Source organism: Orycteropus afer, unplaced genomic scaffold (genome assembly GCF_000298275.1).
Source record: "Orycteropus afer afer isolate SDZICR_OR568_19922 unplaced genomic scaffold, OryAfe1.0 scaffold00064, whole genome shotgun sequence".
NCBI classification, from domain to species: Eukaryota; Metazoa; Chordata; class Mammalia; order Tubulidentata; family Orycteropodidae; genus Orycteropus; species Orycteropus afer.
Window position 1 is genome coordinate 8,441,085 of NW_006921651.1, and position 16,903 is coordinate 8,457,987.

The following is a 16,903-nucleotide window of genomic DNA, read 5'->3' on the forward strand; positions in this document are numbered from 1 at the left end:
CCAGCCTTCTGGTTAGCAGTCAAGTGCCTTAGCCACTATGCTACCAGAGCTCCTACACTATGTGGTATATACGGTAAATGCAAGAATAGGATGTTTTTGCTCTGTATAACAAGACTATTTTAGGCAATCATTCTTTTTTTTTTTTTTTTTAAGCCATCATCTTAAAAAGGAAAAAATGAGTGGTGAAATTTCTTTCTTGAAATCAATCGCTTCTTTCCTTTTTCTTGAATTTAAAACCTCATAAGGCAAACATAATGTGTCTTTTGTTAAATATGTGGTCTAAGCCAAAATGAAATATATAGCTTGTTAGATTTAAGTAAAGATTGTGAATTCACTTTAATGTTATTTCCAATATGAAAATGTATTGACAATATTAAATAGTAAAGCTATGAAAGCTACAAGTGAAACAATATGAATAAAAATATAGCTCAAGATATAATTTTATATAAGACAATGAAAAAAATTCTTACAGAGTGACATGATCAGGCACAAGTAGATAATTACAAATTTATTATCCACATGTGATGGCTTCATGAGCTCTTTAATAGACCTAAAGTGCATATCAAATGTTACTTTGGAACTAAAACTAAGTAATTAAATTTATTTCTTTAATGTGAAAATTAATGATGTTTTTTGTTTTATAATTGCTCAGTTCTGGGTTGACTGTGAGACAAGTTCATATTGCTTTTTGTTTTTAATTGAAATGAGACCAATTCTGTTCTTATTCTTTATGCTTCTTAAACAAGAAAAAGCTTTCTCCCACATGTAAGCAATCAAAATTGGCAGCAGCACCCTTCCCACCCACCCTCACCCCCTGCCACCATATCCTGCTTCAGAAACTGATAATGGAGTCAGCAAAACATTCGTAGTCATACTTTACAGGTCTGAAAGACCTATAACTAAATTGCTAATGGGACTGCCTTGTCACTATGTACCAATCTCTTGTGGAGACCCTAGTGACATCTGTGGAACCCTTGCATTTCATGGAATCTCATTGGAGAAACTCTGCTCTAAGGACTTACATAGTAAATACTAAGATAATGTAAACCTCTGTATGTGATAATTAACTTTTTTTTTTTTTTCTGTGAGTCACCTAAAGTCATGTCATGCATACCTTGGGGAACACTGTCTAAAAAGACATTTAAAAAGGCGTGATGTATTTAAAAGAGTAATTAGGGCATACCAAGTGAGGAGAATAGTTAGAGCAAAGGTAGTGAACTGGGCAAAGGGATCTATAATGAATAGAGCAGACTAACACCAACCCAGAATTCACTGGGAGCAACAGAGAGACCCAAGGTTGGGGAAGAGGTTAGGGCTGAGTGATAGGGCCCTGGAACACAAATCTAAGGGAAAAAAAGACTATATTAAAATATACTAAGATTTTGAGGAGTGAGTGAAACTGATGATCGTGATTTCGGGAAAGGTGAATCTGGCAAAACAGGGAGAATCTAGAAGCAGATAGCCCAGGACCAACATTGTGTTATAAGTCATGCCAGTGGACGTGAGAGCCAGGGCAAGACGAGTGGTGACAGACATGTAGGAAGGGCATGGCTATGGGGTGGTGGTCAATACAGTTGCTGGCATTTGACAATGAAACATATGGTGGTGGTATTTCCATACTGAAAAATATTAGAAATTGAGACTTGAGCAAACTGTCTTAGACGTGTTGCTAGGCTGAGCTATTTTCCTAGACTCACCAGGCAGCCATCTTTCCTGCTCTTATCCTTTGACACTAGTTCCGTCATGCTGTCATGGAGGAATATAGACCCAGTACAAAGTAGCCCTGGTGGCACAGTGGTTAAAGTGCTGAGCAGCCAACCCAAAGGTTGGTGATTCAAGCTGCTCTGCAGGAGAAAGATGAAACTGTCTGCTTCCGTGAAGATTTACAGCTACTCTGTAAATCTACTCTGAAGGGCTGCTATGAGTCAGAATTTACTTGATGGCAGTGGGTTTTTGGGTTTAGTGCCAAATCTTCTGATGTTTCAGGAAAGGCTAGAAATCCAGCTAATTTGTAAAATCTGCTTATTCTTAAATGTCAGCAATTCAACTATTTTATTTTATTTTTTTTAACAAACTATGGACTGGGATTGGTTGCCAGTTTACAACCTCTATCTGGAAATGTATGTGCTGCTTTCTAAAGTCACTTTGAAATGCTCCCTGAACTGAAAGGTAACAGTCCCTTTAAGAAGCCTGTCTAATTCCCTATGAAGAGGAAGGTCATAGAAAGGCTTTTATAGTAGCTAATATTTTCCTTTTGTTGGAATATTGATTTGAAAGTTACAAGCCTTTCTCTGCTTCTTCCCAGCCAGGTCTCTAGACAAACTTTATAACTTTGCTGATTGCTCTGGACTCCACCTGATATTTGCTCTAAATGCACTGCGTCGTAATCCCAATAACTCCTGGAACAGTTCTAGTGCCCTGAGTCTGTTGAAGTACAGTGCCAGCAAAAAGTACAACATTTCTTGGGAACTGGGTAATGGTAAGTAAGGATGTTCTTTGCTCTGAATTGACAAGAAAAAGGGGATGAAATTAGTTGCCTTGGGATACAGTTTCAGTTAGACCATCTCTAGGGCACTTGCCAGAAAATATTTGGGCTGTGAGGCCACAGGGTTGACCAACCAAATGGTGAAAGACCAAATAGGAAAGGACTTAGTGAATTCCTACCATTTGCATGTATAATCACCTCTCATTACCTTGTTCCAAATAATGGAGAAAATGCCTACTCGATTAATTAACTGATGTTAAAGCAGACACAATCCACCTGCACAGCAAAGATCTCCATTTTACGTGTGTTTTACAGAACTTTGGCCTTACAAGATAATTCTTATGAGGGAATAACTCAAAAGAAGCTTTCGAGCAAGTATATTTAGAGACTGTTACACAGAATATGTGTCAACAATTCTTGATGAACATTAGCATACAAAAAGCTCTGAGAAATCCTGCTGCAAAGAACTTTTTTCACCTGATATTTCTGAAACCATTTAACCAGGACTAGATTCATGTTTCTATGTCATGTGTAGGTGTTCATGGCCTCATGCTTAGAAGAGGCCCATGCTTAGTTTAAAAATTCTTTTTTTTTTTTTTGACAAGGGCCCTCATATTTTTTAAAACACACTTTATTTCAATATAATTTATGTACAGTGAAATACACAAAACTAAAGTGACATGGGTCAATTTTTTTTTTCTTTTTTTTGCAGTGTTCTCTTCTCTCCTCTCCCACCCCTGGCAACCAACAAAGAAAGTTTCCCTCCATATATAAACCTTTCCTTGACCCTCCACAACAACGAACTAGTACTATATTTGTTCTTCTGTGATTGACTTATGTCACTCAGCATAATGTCTTCCAATTTCATTCATATTACATGGTGTTTTGCAGACCCTACATTATTCTTTAGCGCTACATAGCATTCCATTATGTGTACGTACCATGGTTTGTTCATCCACTCTTCCACTATAAATCATAGAGATAAGTCCCTTGCCAGATATGTAATAAATTGGGAAATATGAATTTGTTGCTGTAATTTTTGTTATGTGCTTTTTCATGGTGTTGATTTCTTTGTTCCATATAATTTTATATGCTGAGCTTGTTTTGCTTATGAATTGTGTTATCACCTCCTTCATTGCTGTTGTTTTAGTGTTTGCTGAATATTTATGCTGGTCCTCTTTTTTGATGTGGAGGTTTATCATTTTTCTTTGAGGTTACTCTGTGATTTATAGTTTTCTTCCTAAGTCTAGAATAGTCCATTCTATCTTGACTTCCCTACCATCAAGAAGTTCTGTAACAACACAGTTTTTTCCTTCTTTTTGGTTTGTAGTTGTTCTCATTTGTCAATTAATGTCTCTGGTTCCCTATTTACAATCTTGTAGGCTTCTTTACTTTGGATACTTCCATAGTTGGGTTGCTTTCTGGGTTATATCATCATGTGTGCTAATGGTCAGTTGTTGTTGGCTGTTGTTGCTTCTCTGTCCAAAGGGTTCCCTTTAGCATCTCTTGTAAAGTTGGTCTAGTTTTAACAAATTCTCTTAATTTCTGCTTATCTGGAAATGTCCTAATTTCACCATCATATTTGAGGGACAATTGTGCTGGGTACATAATTCTTGGTTGGAAATTTTTTTCTTTCAATATTTTATATATATCATCCCATTGTCTTCTTGCCTGCATGGTTTTTGTCGAGAAATCTGAGCTTAGTCTTATTGGTTGCCCCTTATAGGTAACTCTTCATTTTTCCCATGCTGCTCCCAAGATTCTTTCTTTATCTTTGGTTTTGGTAAGTTTGATGATGATATGTCTGGGTGATTTTCTTTTGGGTCTATCCTGTTTGGGGTTTGTTGGACTTCCTGAATGGATATATTCTCATCTTTCATCATGCCAGGAAAATTCTCTTCCAAAAATCTTCGACAATTTTCTCTGTGGTTTTGTGTCTTCCTGTTCTGGAATTCCTATTACACGTAGGTTATTCCTTTTGATGGTATCTCACATGAACCTTAGGATTTCTTCATTTTGTTTTGATCTTTTTTCTGATTGATCCCTTTCCAAAGAAGTATTGAGGTATTTGCCTTCAATCTCACTAATTCTGTCTTCCATTGATTCAGTTCTGCACCTTTGCCCATTCAATGTCTTATCTTTTTCTGACAATTTAGTATTAATCTTATGGATTTCTGTGTGTAGATTTTGTATCATTTCAACTTTTTCATTTATTTTGTCATTTTATTCTTGTATTGTCTTTCGAAATGGTTCTAGGGTTTCTCTGTGTTTTCCTTGATCTGTCTCTCAATTCATTGAAGATACATAACTATAATTCTTTTGAATTTCTTATCAGGGAGTTCCAATGCTGGATCTTCCTCAGGGATGTATTTTGGGTCTGTTTCCTGGTCCCTTGTTTCTCCTACTTTATCTTGCTTCTTTGTGTGAACTGTGATGCTCTGTTGTCTCTGAGGCATTATGATGTTTTGTGTTTATATTTAATTGGTGATTGTATGTTGGAGTGACTTGCCCATGATTTTTGTTTTCTTTGTTTTGTTTGTATTTTATCTATGCAGCAGGGTACTGTGCTCCTCTATTTGCTAGTTGACAGCACTTATACACTTACCACCTGTCCCCTTTCCTGTTGTCAGCCTCTCGTATGTCCCTGCCGAACTTAGCAAACAGAGCCTATGCTTAGGTCCCTGGAATCTGAATGAGAATGCTATCACTTTAAAATCCAAAATGGTTGCCATTTGTAAAGATTCAAAATGGCTGCACCCTCGGTCACTTTAAATATCCAAAATGGCCACCACTTGTAAACATTCAAAATGGCTGTGCGCTTGATCACTTTAAATATCCAAAATGGCCGCCACGTGTAAACAATCAAAATGGCTACACCCTCTGGACAGCGGGAAGTCAACAGCTCAGGTTGTCTCCCTCCTTGCTGTTTCTCTTCCTAGTCATAGGCCACCAGCACAGTCGTCCCTGCAGCCCGTGGTGACCAGGGCTGATCTTTGGGTCAATTCTCAGGTCCTAACACCACGTGGAAATATTCAGACTGTTGGTCCTGTCAGAGTAGCTGATAGTCTGCAGCTCTAACCATCTCTGTACTCATGTTTTCGTTCAGGTTTTTCCACTAGTTGGTGCCTAACCCACTTCTGTATAGTTCCTTTCAAAGCTCAGGGCTCCAGGATTATCTTCTGTATCTCTGTCAATTGGGTTTTTGTTGTTGTTGTTGTTGTTGTTGTTGTTTGCTTTGTTGAAGAGGGTCTGTGCTGCTTATCTGCCTATTCCTCCATTTAACTGGAAGTTGGGCCCTCATATACTCATTTTGCACTGGGTCCCACAACTTATGTAGCTGGTCCTGTTTTATCATAGAACTGTGTGTGTGTGTGTGTGTGCAGATGTGTGTGTGTAGGCACATGAGTGCCTGGGTGTTTATTTATTGCATTCTAGAATCTGAAGTCGTCATAATAAGATCACAAGGGATGAGAGTCTTATGACAATTCTATTCTTCTATCACTAGCTGTTACCTGAAGCAGTTCTTGGCTTCTTTCTTCTTACTATTCCTTTCTCTCTTTCTTGCATCAAGTTGGGACAATCTGGGGAGAATTAGGGACCAAATGAAGACCCACTGAGCTGAACTGAAGATTGTTTGATTATAGAAGGCATGACTGGGGTAGCCTACGACTTTTCACCTTCTAAACAAGCCTGGGTATCATACGTCCCACAACAAAAGCAGGAATAATGTGGACAGCTTTGAACTAGGCAAAATTGCATAGCAGGCAAAGTGTTATCCCGGCCCTTCCGTCTCCTATCTTCTGTTTCATGCTTCTTGACATTCTTTGGTATTTTAGGTTGTCTACTCATGATATCCCACCTATCCTTACTTTGTTGCAATATCAGACTCCACTCAGCTAAGCTTTATTTCCCCCTAAACAAGAGAGGCCAATAACGTGTAATGTTTCAAATGTTGCCTTTGGTGAACTGGAGAATATGTGTCCAACCTTTTCTTCTTTTTAAAATATTGTGCTACCTAAAATTAGTCTTTTAACTTCATAAAATTTTGTAAAGAGCTTTTTGTGAAGAAAAACAAAAAACTCAGCCATGTGTAGATAAGCCCCCAAGCAATTAAAATTTAGGAACAAGTGATTGATAGGAATAATTCTTCCAGGGATTTTGATGTCTCTGAGTGGGGAAGCTTGTTGAACTAAATACATCTCCAGTTGGTGTAAGGGGAGCGACTGGCAGGTGAGAGGGAGTATACACATCTTTCTATACATGTTCATCTTTCCCAGACAACTGAGAACCCACCCTTTCCCATCCATAGCCTCCCTCCAAATTATGCTAGCTAGTTTGAAAGCTGAGTTTTAATTACATTAAAGAAATGTTGCCACCCATCAGTCAGCTTGTCATACTATGGTGGTTTGCATGTTGCTACAATGCTGGAAGCAGTGCCCCCAGTATTTCAAACACCAGGAGTATCAACCATAGTGGACAGGCTTTAGCCACTCTGTGGGAAATAGATGTGGCAGTCAGCTTCCCTGAAGAGTTATAGCCTTGGAAACCCTGGGGGCAGTTCTATTCTGGACTATAAGATCACTATGAGTTGGAATCAATTCAATGGTGGCAGCCTTCATTTTTGGAGGTTTAGGGAAAAAAGACCTAGTGATGTACTTCCAAAAATTAGCCAGTGGAAATCGTAAGGGTCACAACAGAATATTGTTTGACATACTGCTGGAAGACAAGCCCTCTCAGTTGCTTCCAACTCAAACATACCTACAGTCAGGAAGATGACACGGAACTGGGCAACATTTTGTCATGTTTTATAGATACAGCAGGCAGTGTAGGATTACCCAATAAGCAAGGTAAGCATAGGCTTACTTGTGCTTACTTACTATTCTGTAGTGAACAATTTCACATAGTTTTTTACATCTTTCACCACTTTACTTACTGAGTACTCCATCCCTGTCTAAACCAAAACCAAACTCACTGCTGACCCCTCCTTGGGTTTCTGAGGTGGTATCACTATGGAAGTAGATTGCCCAACCTTCCTTCCCAGGAGTGGCTGGTGAGTTTGAACTGCCAGCCTTTGGCTTAACAGTCAACTGCCTTAGGCAGAATCAGGAATTGTAAATTTGAAAAGAGGCTTTGATTGTGTAGGAAGGTACTATGGGATTGGGAGAGAGACAGAGGCCAGCTATACCTGGAAGCAGAATCTTTGATGTGGTAAAAACTTACAAAATTGTTCAGTAAGCAAGCACAAGTAAACTTGTGCTTACTGCGATTATTGGGTAATCCAACACTGACACAAGATTGTCATAAATGAGAGCCGAATTGATGGCAACGAGCAAAAATAACATTTAGTCACCTCTGGTGGCGTAGTGCCATCAAGTTGATTCAGACTAACAGCAAACCCCAAAATGTGTCCAAGTCTGTAAATCTTTACAGACGCAGACAGCCTCAGGAAGCAGACTGCCTCATCTTTCTCCTGCAGAGTGGCTGGTGGGTTCAAACTCCAGTCTTTTGGTTTGCAGCCCAATGCCTTACCCACAGAGCCACCAGAGCTCCTTAAGTGGCTTTGTAGGGCGAACAAAAACAAAGAATTGTTTATGAGGAAGAGAAAAGGCATTGTCATTGATAGGAAAATTGCTCAATTTATCGATTTAAAATCCAGTAAAGTGAAAAGTATTTAGTAATGTTTTTGTGAGCGTTTCTGTCAAGGTAGATACAAGTGATTTTTAGTAGGAGCTCTGGTAGCATAGTGGCTAAGGCACTTGACTGCTAACCAGAAGGCTGGTGGTTCAAACCCACCAGCCACTCCTCGGAAGGAAGGTTGGGCAATCCTACTTCCGTAGTGATACTGCCTCGGAAACCCAAGGAGGAGTCGCTATGAGTCAGGGCTGACTCGACGGCACATAACAACAACAACAACAACAACAGTCAGGAAGACTAAGGAGCTCTGGAGGTGCAGTAGATAAAGCATCGGCTGCCAACCAAGAGGTCAGCAGTTTGAACCCACCAGGTGCTTTGCAGGAGAACATATGATAGTCTGATAGTCTGCTTCTCTGAAGATTTGCAGCCTTGGAAACGCTGTGAGGCAAGTTCTGCTCTGTCCTACAGGGTTGTATGAGTGGGAATCAACTCAAGGGCAGTGGGTTTAGTCAGGAAGACTAGAATTAGTCAGTTGTTGGTTTGTTTTTTGGTTTATTTTTGATCCTCCTCCTTTTAAATAGTACATTACTATTTATTGATATGACTTTAATAAAGAATATGTCCAACTTAGATATTTGTGGGTCCTATTTTTATCATCTTTACTTTTTAGGGTTTGAAGGAAATATGTTTTGCATTTTCTTCTAACTTGTTTTGCAACTACTGGCCATTTTTCCTGTGCTCAGAGTCCTCTCTCTTAAGATATCCAAAGTATTCTGAATACATCTATTCTGTTTTGTATGTTTAGCCCCTTCCCCAGGAACATTGCATAGTCACCCTCCTGGCCTAGACTTGTTTCTCCAATTTCCTGTCAGCTTTCTTCTTTATAACCTTATCTTTTTTTGGACAGAGGTAAGAGTCGAATCACTATTTCCATATTTAGGGAGGGACGATAGAACTGGTCAGTTGTCTTATCACTCGTCCTCCCATACACCTACCCATTGTTAACTAGTATTTTATCTCTTGAGGAAATCTAGGATTGTGAAAACTTATAGGTATTTCTTTGGTTGTTTCTACTAGAGTGGCTAAACTTCCAGAGACTAAACTATTTGTTTTCCTCCTTCGAAATCAGTGAATAGTGTGGGCTACAGACCACAAAGCAAAATCAATCCAATATTAAGAAGTGAAGATTAAGAAAGTTGGATGTTAAATTCTGTAACTTTTTGGATATGAGCTTTTTAAAATTTACTTTCTGTGCATATAAAACGTTTCCTTAAATGTAACCTTTGTTACTGACGAATGCCAGGTGATGATTGCAGTCACTTGTATTTCTGTTAACCACTGGCGAATCTAAGTAAGGACGACCTGGGGAGTTTGAAGCTAGGAATCAAAATCTGGAAGTATAGACTGTGAATTTGCATCCAGCTTCCTCCTCCAGGGTGATCATGTTTACTCTTTGCAGAGCTATACTTAACACGATTCTCTGAATATAATGCAATACCTCTAACTGAATGGCCATTATACTACATTACAAATTAAACGTGTGCTTTCCACATAGATCTGTCAGCTTCTATGGGTAAGCATAAAACCAAAAAACCAAACTCACTGCCGACAAGTCGATTGAGACTCATAGCGACCCCTCCTTGGGTTTCCGAGGCAGTATCTCTACCAAAGTAGATTGCCCAATCTTCCTTCCAAGGAGTAGCAGGTGGGTTTGAACCGCCAGCTTTCTGGTTAGCAGTCAAGTGCCTTAGGCACTAGGCTACCAGAGCTCCCTGGATATAATCTCCCATTATTCTCTTATGATTTTAGTTACATGATTTAGTTTCTTGGGTCACATGACTCAGTACCCTGATGTCTACTGGGTGAAATCAAATTTCTTACCTTTGGAAGTTCAGCTCCTTAGACATGATAAAACTGGCAAGGGGCAGCCTGGCTTTATTTATTCATTCAATATACATTAAACTTTTATTCTGTGTTTGCACAGATAAACGTAGGATTTATTTATGTGTAGCCATTGATGCATTTTGATTGTATACACATGTATTTGTGTATATATAACTGACACAGATAACTCTTCATGAAGGCAGGTGGCCCAGAGCTGTGAGGGGATTATTCTCTCAGAGGCTAGTGTTTTAATGCTTAGTAGGGGGAAAGAGGGGGAAAGAGAAAACATGTGCTTTGTTCACCTGCTTACTTTTCTTTTTCTGTCCCTACTTCTCACCTTCTTCACCTTCATTCCCTCAATTCTTTCTCCACACACTTCCACCCCCTACATACATTCATACTGTTTCATTATTCTTGCACTTAAAATGTATATGCTGAGTACTTGGTATGCAAAATATTACACAAAATGCTGGAGTGAGCATTAGAAGGTATCCTAAGCACCTTCTCCACACGCTACTGCATGATAGAGTGAATATACTAAAATCCAAAGAGCTTATTATATAAGGATGAAGGCAGAGTTAACTCGAAAACTATTGAACAAAACCCTCACATGTTGGTACTGGAGGGAGCTCTGGTGGTTGGAAAGAAGTAAAGAATAAATTAAGACATTGTTAAATCAACAAATTATACAGGATAAAAATATAAATATATGTGCAAAAAGTGTTGATAAATGACATACATTTTCATGCACTTGCATTAATTATCTTTTGGTTGTTCAGGGAAGTTAGAGATGTTTAAAACGTATCATTTATTATTTGCATTCATTGTCTTAATGAAGAACCTTCTGTCACTAAAATCCCATTTAGGGCCACAGTTAGGTCACTGAAGAAAGTATTTGTGGGATACCTTCTTTGTGTGTGGAGGGTGGATGAGTCATTGATATGACTAAGGTCGTCATTTGCTTTGTTGTCGCTGATTCGAGACTCAGTTGACACTTTAAGGAGTAGTATAGTAAATAATTTTCGTCACCTTCTGTTCTTTAAGTGCTTACCTCAGTTGCTTAGAACAGAATAGTGCGACAGAGAGCACATCGAACCGCCATGGTCCAGAAAATGAGATACTCTTTTCTACTACACTGTGACTTTGAAAATAGCAACACTTCTTGGCTTTCTTCACTTCATTTGGGCTTCTTTCAACAAATATGTATTGATCACCTATTATTGTAAGTTGCCATGGAGTCAGTTCCAGCTCATGGCAACCTGTGGATAGCAGAGGGACACATCACCCGGTCCTGGGCCATCCTCACAATCTTTGGTGTGTCTGAGCCCCTTGTGGCAGCCACCTTGTCAGTCCATCTCAGGGAGGGCTTCCCTTGTTTTCGCTGACCCTCCGCTTCACCAAATATGATGTCCTTTTCCAGCCATTGGCCTTTCCTGATGATATGTCTAAAGCAAGCAAGAGGCAGTCTCTCTGTCCTTGCTTCTAGAAAGCATTCTGGCTGCACTTCCTGCCAGATGGATTGGTTCACTCTTAAGGTAGTCCATGGTTTATTCGATATTCTCCGCCAACCCCATAATTCAAATTGTGCTGCACTTCCATCTTCCTTTTTCATTGATCAGCTTTCACAAGTATAATTGAAAAGATCATGGGTTGAATCAGGTGTACCTTAGTCATAAATGACAACTTGGCTTTAAAGAGGTCTTTTGCAGCAGATTTTGTATTAGGTTTGAGAGATACAACAGTAAATAACAAATGAAGATCCCTGGCTATATCCTAATAGGGAAGGTAGATAATGAATAGGATTTGAAAACAAGGTACCATTATGTTCTCTCTCACACCATTTTGCTCTTTAATAATTCAAATTGAAATGTTCAGTATGACTCTGGCCTTTCTGACAATAATTTAACATGCACAGCAGGATTATTATCAGAGCTTATTGCTATGTTGTATTGTTTAGAGAGCATTGTTACGTTTACTGCTTGGTTCTTATTGTATACATCAGTATTTGATTCCTTTTTATTGCTGAGTAGTATTCTAATTTATGGATAGATCATGTTTTGCTTTCCATTCACTGGATGATGCATGTTTAGATTGTTTCTGCTTTTGACCACAATAAATAGTGCTGCTATAAACATTCACTTACACATCTTCATGTAGACATATGCTTTTATTTCTCTTGGTAATATACCTGGAAGGGGAGTGGAGTTTCTAAGTCTTAATTAATATTTAACTTTTTTTAAACTGCCAAACTGCTTTTCAAAATAGCTATACCATTTTACATTTTTATCAGTGGTGCATGAGGGTACCATTCTCTATATCTTTGGCAATACTTATTTTTGTGTGTCTTTTTTATTTAGCCATTCTAGTGAGTTTGGAGTAGTATCCTAACATGTTGAACACTTGTTCATGCCTTATTAGCTATTCACACATCCTCTCTGGGAAATGTCTATTCAAACCTTTTGCTCTTTTAATTCGGCTGTCTTCTTAGTGAGTTGTCAGAGTTCTTTCTATATTCTGGATACAAGTTCTTTACCAAATGTATGATTGCAAACATTTTCTCCTAGTTTATAGCTAATCTTTTCATTTTCTTAATGACATCTTTTGAAGTGTAAATATTTTTAATTTTGATATAGTTCAGTTTATCAATTTTTCATTTATGGATTGTGCTTTTGGTGTCCTATCTTTGCCTAACTCAAGATCATAAAAATTTTTCTACTATATTTTTTTCTGAAAGTTGTATGTCATTAGTTCTTATATCTGAGTTTGTGACTGGGAAGTATAAGTCCTCCAACTTTGTAAAAATTGTTTTGACTATCCTAAGTGCTTTACATTTGCATACAAATTTTAGAATCAGCTTGCTAATTTCTGCAATAAAGCTTGCTGGGACTTTAGTAGAGATAGCATTGAATCTACAGATCAATTTGGGGAGAACTGCCATCTTAACTATCAATATTGTCATCTCATAATCTATGCTAATAATCTTCTCATTTTTTCAGATATTTTATTCCTGTGGTAGTTAAGGTTATGTGTCAGTTTGACTGGACCTGGTTTTCAGTGGCTGGATAGCTGGATGTAATTATTCCCAATGATGAGACTGGTAATCAACTCCATGGTGGAATCTACTGGAGCAGCTGAGTAGCTGCCTTAGGGATGTGGTCTGCTTCCAGTTTATAGGAAGAAGCTTTGAGAAAAGTCTCTGAGCATTTTGGCATGTGTGGACCCTGCAGTGAGCCGAGTTTTCATTCAGCAGCCTGCCATATTGTCTGCCAATCTAGGGACTGTTTCTGGACTTGAACTAGTGGCCTGCCGTGTTGCTTGATAATCTTGGGACTGTGACATTTTACTTGTCGACCTTGGGTTTGTCAGCATCAGCAGCCAGCAGCTGCCTGAGTTGAGAAATGCGTCCAGCTCCAGTGGCCTGGAGCAAGAGGCAGAATTTAAGCTCAAGGTCAAAAGGCTTTCACCCAGCCCCTAGAGCTGACACTTTGAACTTGGACTTCTAACCTCTTAAACTGTAAAAGAATAAACCTCTGTTTGTTACAGCCACACATTTGTGGTATATTCTATTAGAACAGTACTCTGGTAGCATAGTGGCTAAGGCACTTGACTGCTAACCAGAAGGCTGGTGGTTCAAACCCACCAGCCACTCCTCGGAAGGAAGATGGGGCAATCTACTTCCATAGTCATACTACCTCAGAAACCCAAGGAAGGGTCGCTATGAGTAGGGTCCAACTTGATGGCAGATAACAACAACAACAGAGAATCAAAACAATTGCTGTCTGCAATTTGTGTGTGTGTGTGGGGGGGGGGGTTTCAGCATATAATAAATAAATGCAATTATAAATGGTTTTGGTATCAGGGAAACGTTTATCTCATTGAGTTGGGAAGTGTTTCCTCTACCTTCACTTTCTGGTAGAATTTGCAAAGAGTGATAGTATTTCTTCTTTAAATATTTGATAGGATTATCTGGTGAGTCAATCTACGTGTGGAGTTTTCTTTGTGGGAAGAATTTAACTACAAATTCAATCTCTTTTATTATAAGCCTATTCAGATATAAAACCAAACTCACTGATATTGAGTTGGTTCTGACTCATAGCCACCCCTCCTCGGGTTTCTGAGGCAGTATGTTTACAGATGTACATTGCCCAGTCTTCCTTCCAAGGAACGGCTGGTGGGTTTGAACTGTCAGCCTTCTGGTTAGCATCAAATAACTTAGGCACTATGCCACCAGAGCGTCTATATATATATATATATATATATATATATATATATCGCACAAATATTGGTAATTTGTATCTTTCTAGGATTCCATTTCATCTAAAACAAACAAACAAACAAAACCTCGCTGCTATTAAATCAATTCCGTCTTAGCAGCCCCCATTGGGAAGTAGATTGCTCCATTGTTCTTCCATGGAGCAGCTGGTGGGTTTGAAACACCAGCCTTCTGGTCAGCAGTCAAATGCTGTAGGCACGGAGCCACCAGAGCTCTTTATTTCATCTAAGCTGTCTAAATTACTGGCATAAAGTTAGTCACAGTATTCCCTTATGGTTCTTTCCATTACTGTGAGGTTGTTAGCGGTATTCTCCTTCATTCCTGGTTTTGGTTATCTGTGACTTATCTATTTTTCTTGGTCAGTCAAGCTAAAGATGTGTCAATTTTGTTCCCCCTTTCATAGCTTAAGTTATAAAATTCCCCTAAGCATTGCTTAAGCTGCATCCCATACAGTATTTTATGTTATGTTATATTTTCATTTAATTCAAAATATTTTAAAATTTCCCTTGTGATTTCTTCTTTGACCTATGGGTTATTTGTTTAATTTCCTAATATTTGTGGAGTTCCCAAATTTCTTTCTGTTTTTGAATTATAGTTTAATCATGTGTGGTCAGTGCCCATGTGTTGTATGATTGTTATCCTTTTAACTCTATGAGATTTGCTTTATGGCCTGAAGGATGTTTCATGTACACTGTGTGTATCTGCTGCTTTTGGATGGAATGCTCTGTAGGTGTCAATTAGGTCAAGTTAGTTGATAGTGTTACTCAAGTTTCCTATCTTCTGCATGACTTTTGTCTAGTTGTGTTTCCATTATTGAGAGTATGGTATTGAAATATTCTATTATTATTTAATTTTCTAATTCTCTCTTCAATTTAGTCAGTTTTATTTCATGTATTTTGGTGTTTTGTTGGTAGGTGACTGTGTGTCTGTAATTGTTATACCTTCCTGCCAAATTGACCCTTTTATTACTGGTAGCAGAGTGCCTAAGGCACTTGACTGCTAACCAGAAGGCTGGCAGTTCAAACCCACCAACCACTCCTCAGAAAGGAGGTTAGGCAATCTACTTCCATAGTGATACTGCATCGGAAACCCCAGGAGGGGTTGCTATGAGTCAGGTCTGACTCCATAGCACATAACAACAACAACAACAACAACAACATTATAAAATAACTCACTTGTCTCTAAGCAGCATTATTGTCAAAGTCTGTTGTATTTGATATTGGTATAGCGACTCCAGCTCAGCTCTCTGTGGTTACTGTTTGCATGGTCTATTGTCTCATTCTTTTACTTTCAACTTATTGTGTCTTTGAATATAAAGTGTGTCTTTCCAGTTGAATTTCCTTTTTTGTTAAATTCAGTCTGACAATTTCTGCCTTCAGTGGGAATGCTTAATCTTTTCTTGTTTAATGAATTATTGGTATGGTTGAATTTACATTTGCTATTTATCTATTTGCATTTTTTTATCTCATGTCTTTTTTGTTGTTGTTTCTCTGTTTCTTCTTTACTTTTTGTGCAAAAGAAATCTTGTCTAACATTCCATTTTAATCCATTTGTTTTGTTTTCAGTTATTTTCTCAGTAGTTTCTCTGGGTATTACAATATGCATCTTAATTTATCACAGTATATTTAAGAGTAACACTAACTTAATTCCAGGGAAAATTAGAAACTTTGCTTTAATGAAGTTCCATTTTCCCCTCCATTGTGCCGTTATTATCATAAGTATTACATCTTTATATAAGTCTAACTATGTTGTTGTTGTTGTTAAGTGCCATCAAGTAGTCTCCAACTCATGGCAACCCTAAGCACAGAAGAATCAAACACTGCCCAGTTCTGAGCCAGCTCCATGATTCTTGCTACACTTGAGCCCATCGCCACCTCCACTGTGTCCATCCACCTCGTTGAGGGCCTTCCCCTCTTTCATCGACCCTCCACCTTACTAAGCATGACATCCTTCTTCAGGGAATGGTCCCTATGGATAACATGACCAAAGTCTAACCGTAGTTTTATAATTATTGTTTTATGCAACTATGTTTTAAATCAGTTAAAAGAAGAAAAGGGTAATAAATATATTTCTAATGTCAATTCTGTTTACCTGCATAATTACCATTACTGGTGTCCTTTCTTTCTTTATGTGCTTTTGACTTTCCTTTTCTTTCAGCCTGAAGAACTTCCTTTATTATTTCTTACAAGTGACGTGTGCTCATAATGAATTTTCTTCTCTGTTTTTCTGAGGATGTCTATATTTTACATTCAATTTTGAAAGATACTTTGCTGCATGTAGAATTCCTGGTTGATAGTTTTTTTGTAAAACACTTTGAGTATGTTATTCTCACCATCATTATTTCTGATGAAAAGTCAGTGGTTCATTTCATTGTGGTTGTTTCCCCTGTATGTGACGAGTCATTTCAATTTTAGAATTTCCATTTGATTCTTTTTTAAAAATAATTTTTAAATCTTTATTAATATTCTCTAATTGATGAGTTAATAACATTATACTTTCCTTTGATTCTTTATTGTTCTTTTTAGTTCTTTGAACATACTTATAATAGTAGTTTTGTTGTTCTCATCTGCTAAGTGTAACATCTGGGCCCCTAAAGGTAGTTTCTACTGACTGTATTTTTTTCCTGT

The 16,903-nt window shown here is 38.1% G+C and overlaps 1 protein-coding gene across 1 annotated transcript in view; it reads left to right on the forward strand.

The window, feature by feature from the left end:
• The window catches only part of HPSE2 (heparanase 2 (inactive)), a 967,353-nt gene that overhangs the window by 604,109 nt on the left and 346,341 nt on the right, over nucleotides 1-16,903 (forward strand). Inside the window, 1 exon segment of the mRNA XM_007940039.2 lies at nucleotides 2,306-2,479. Coding sequence (XP_007938230.2) covers nucleotides 2,306-2,479 — 174 coding nt within the window.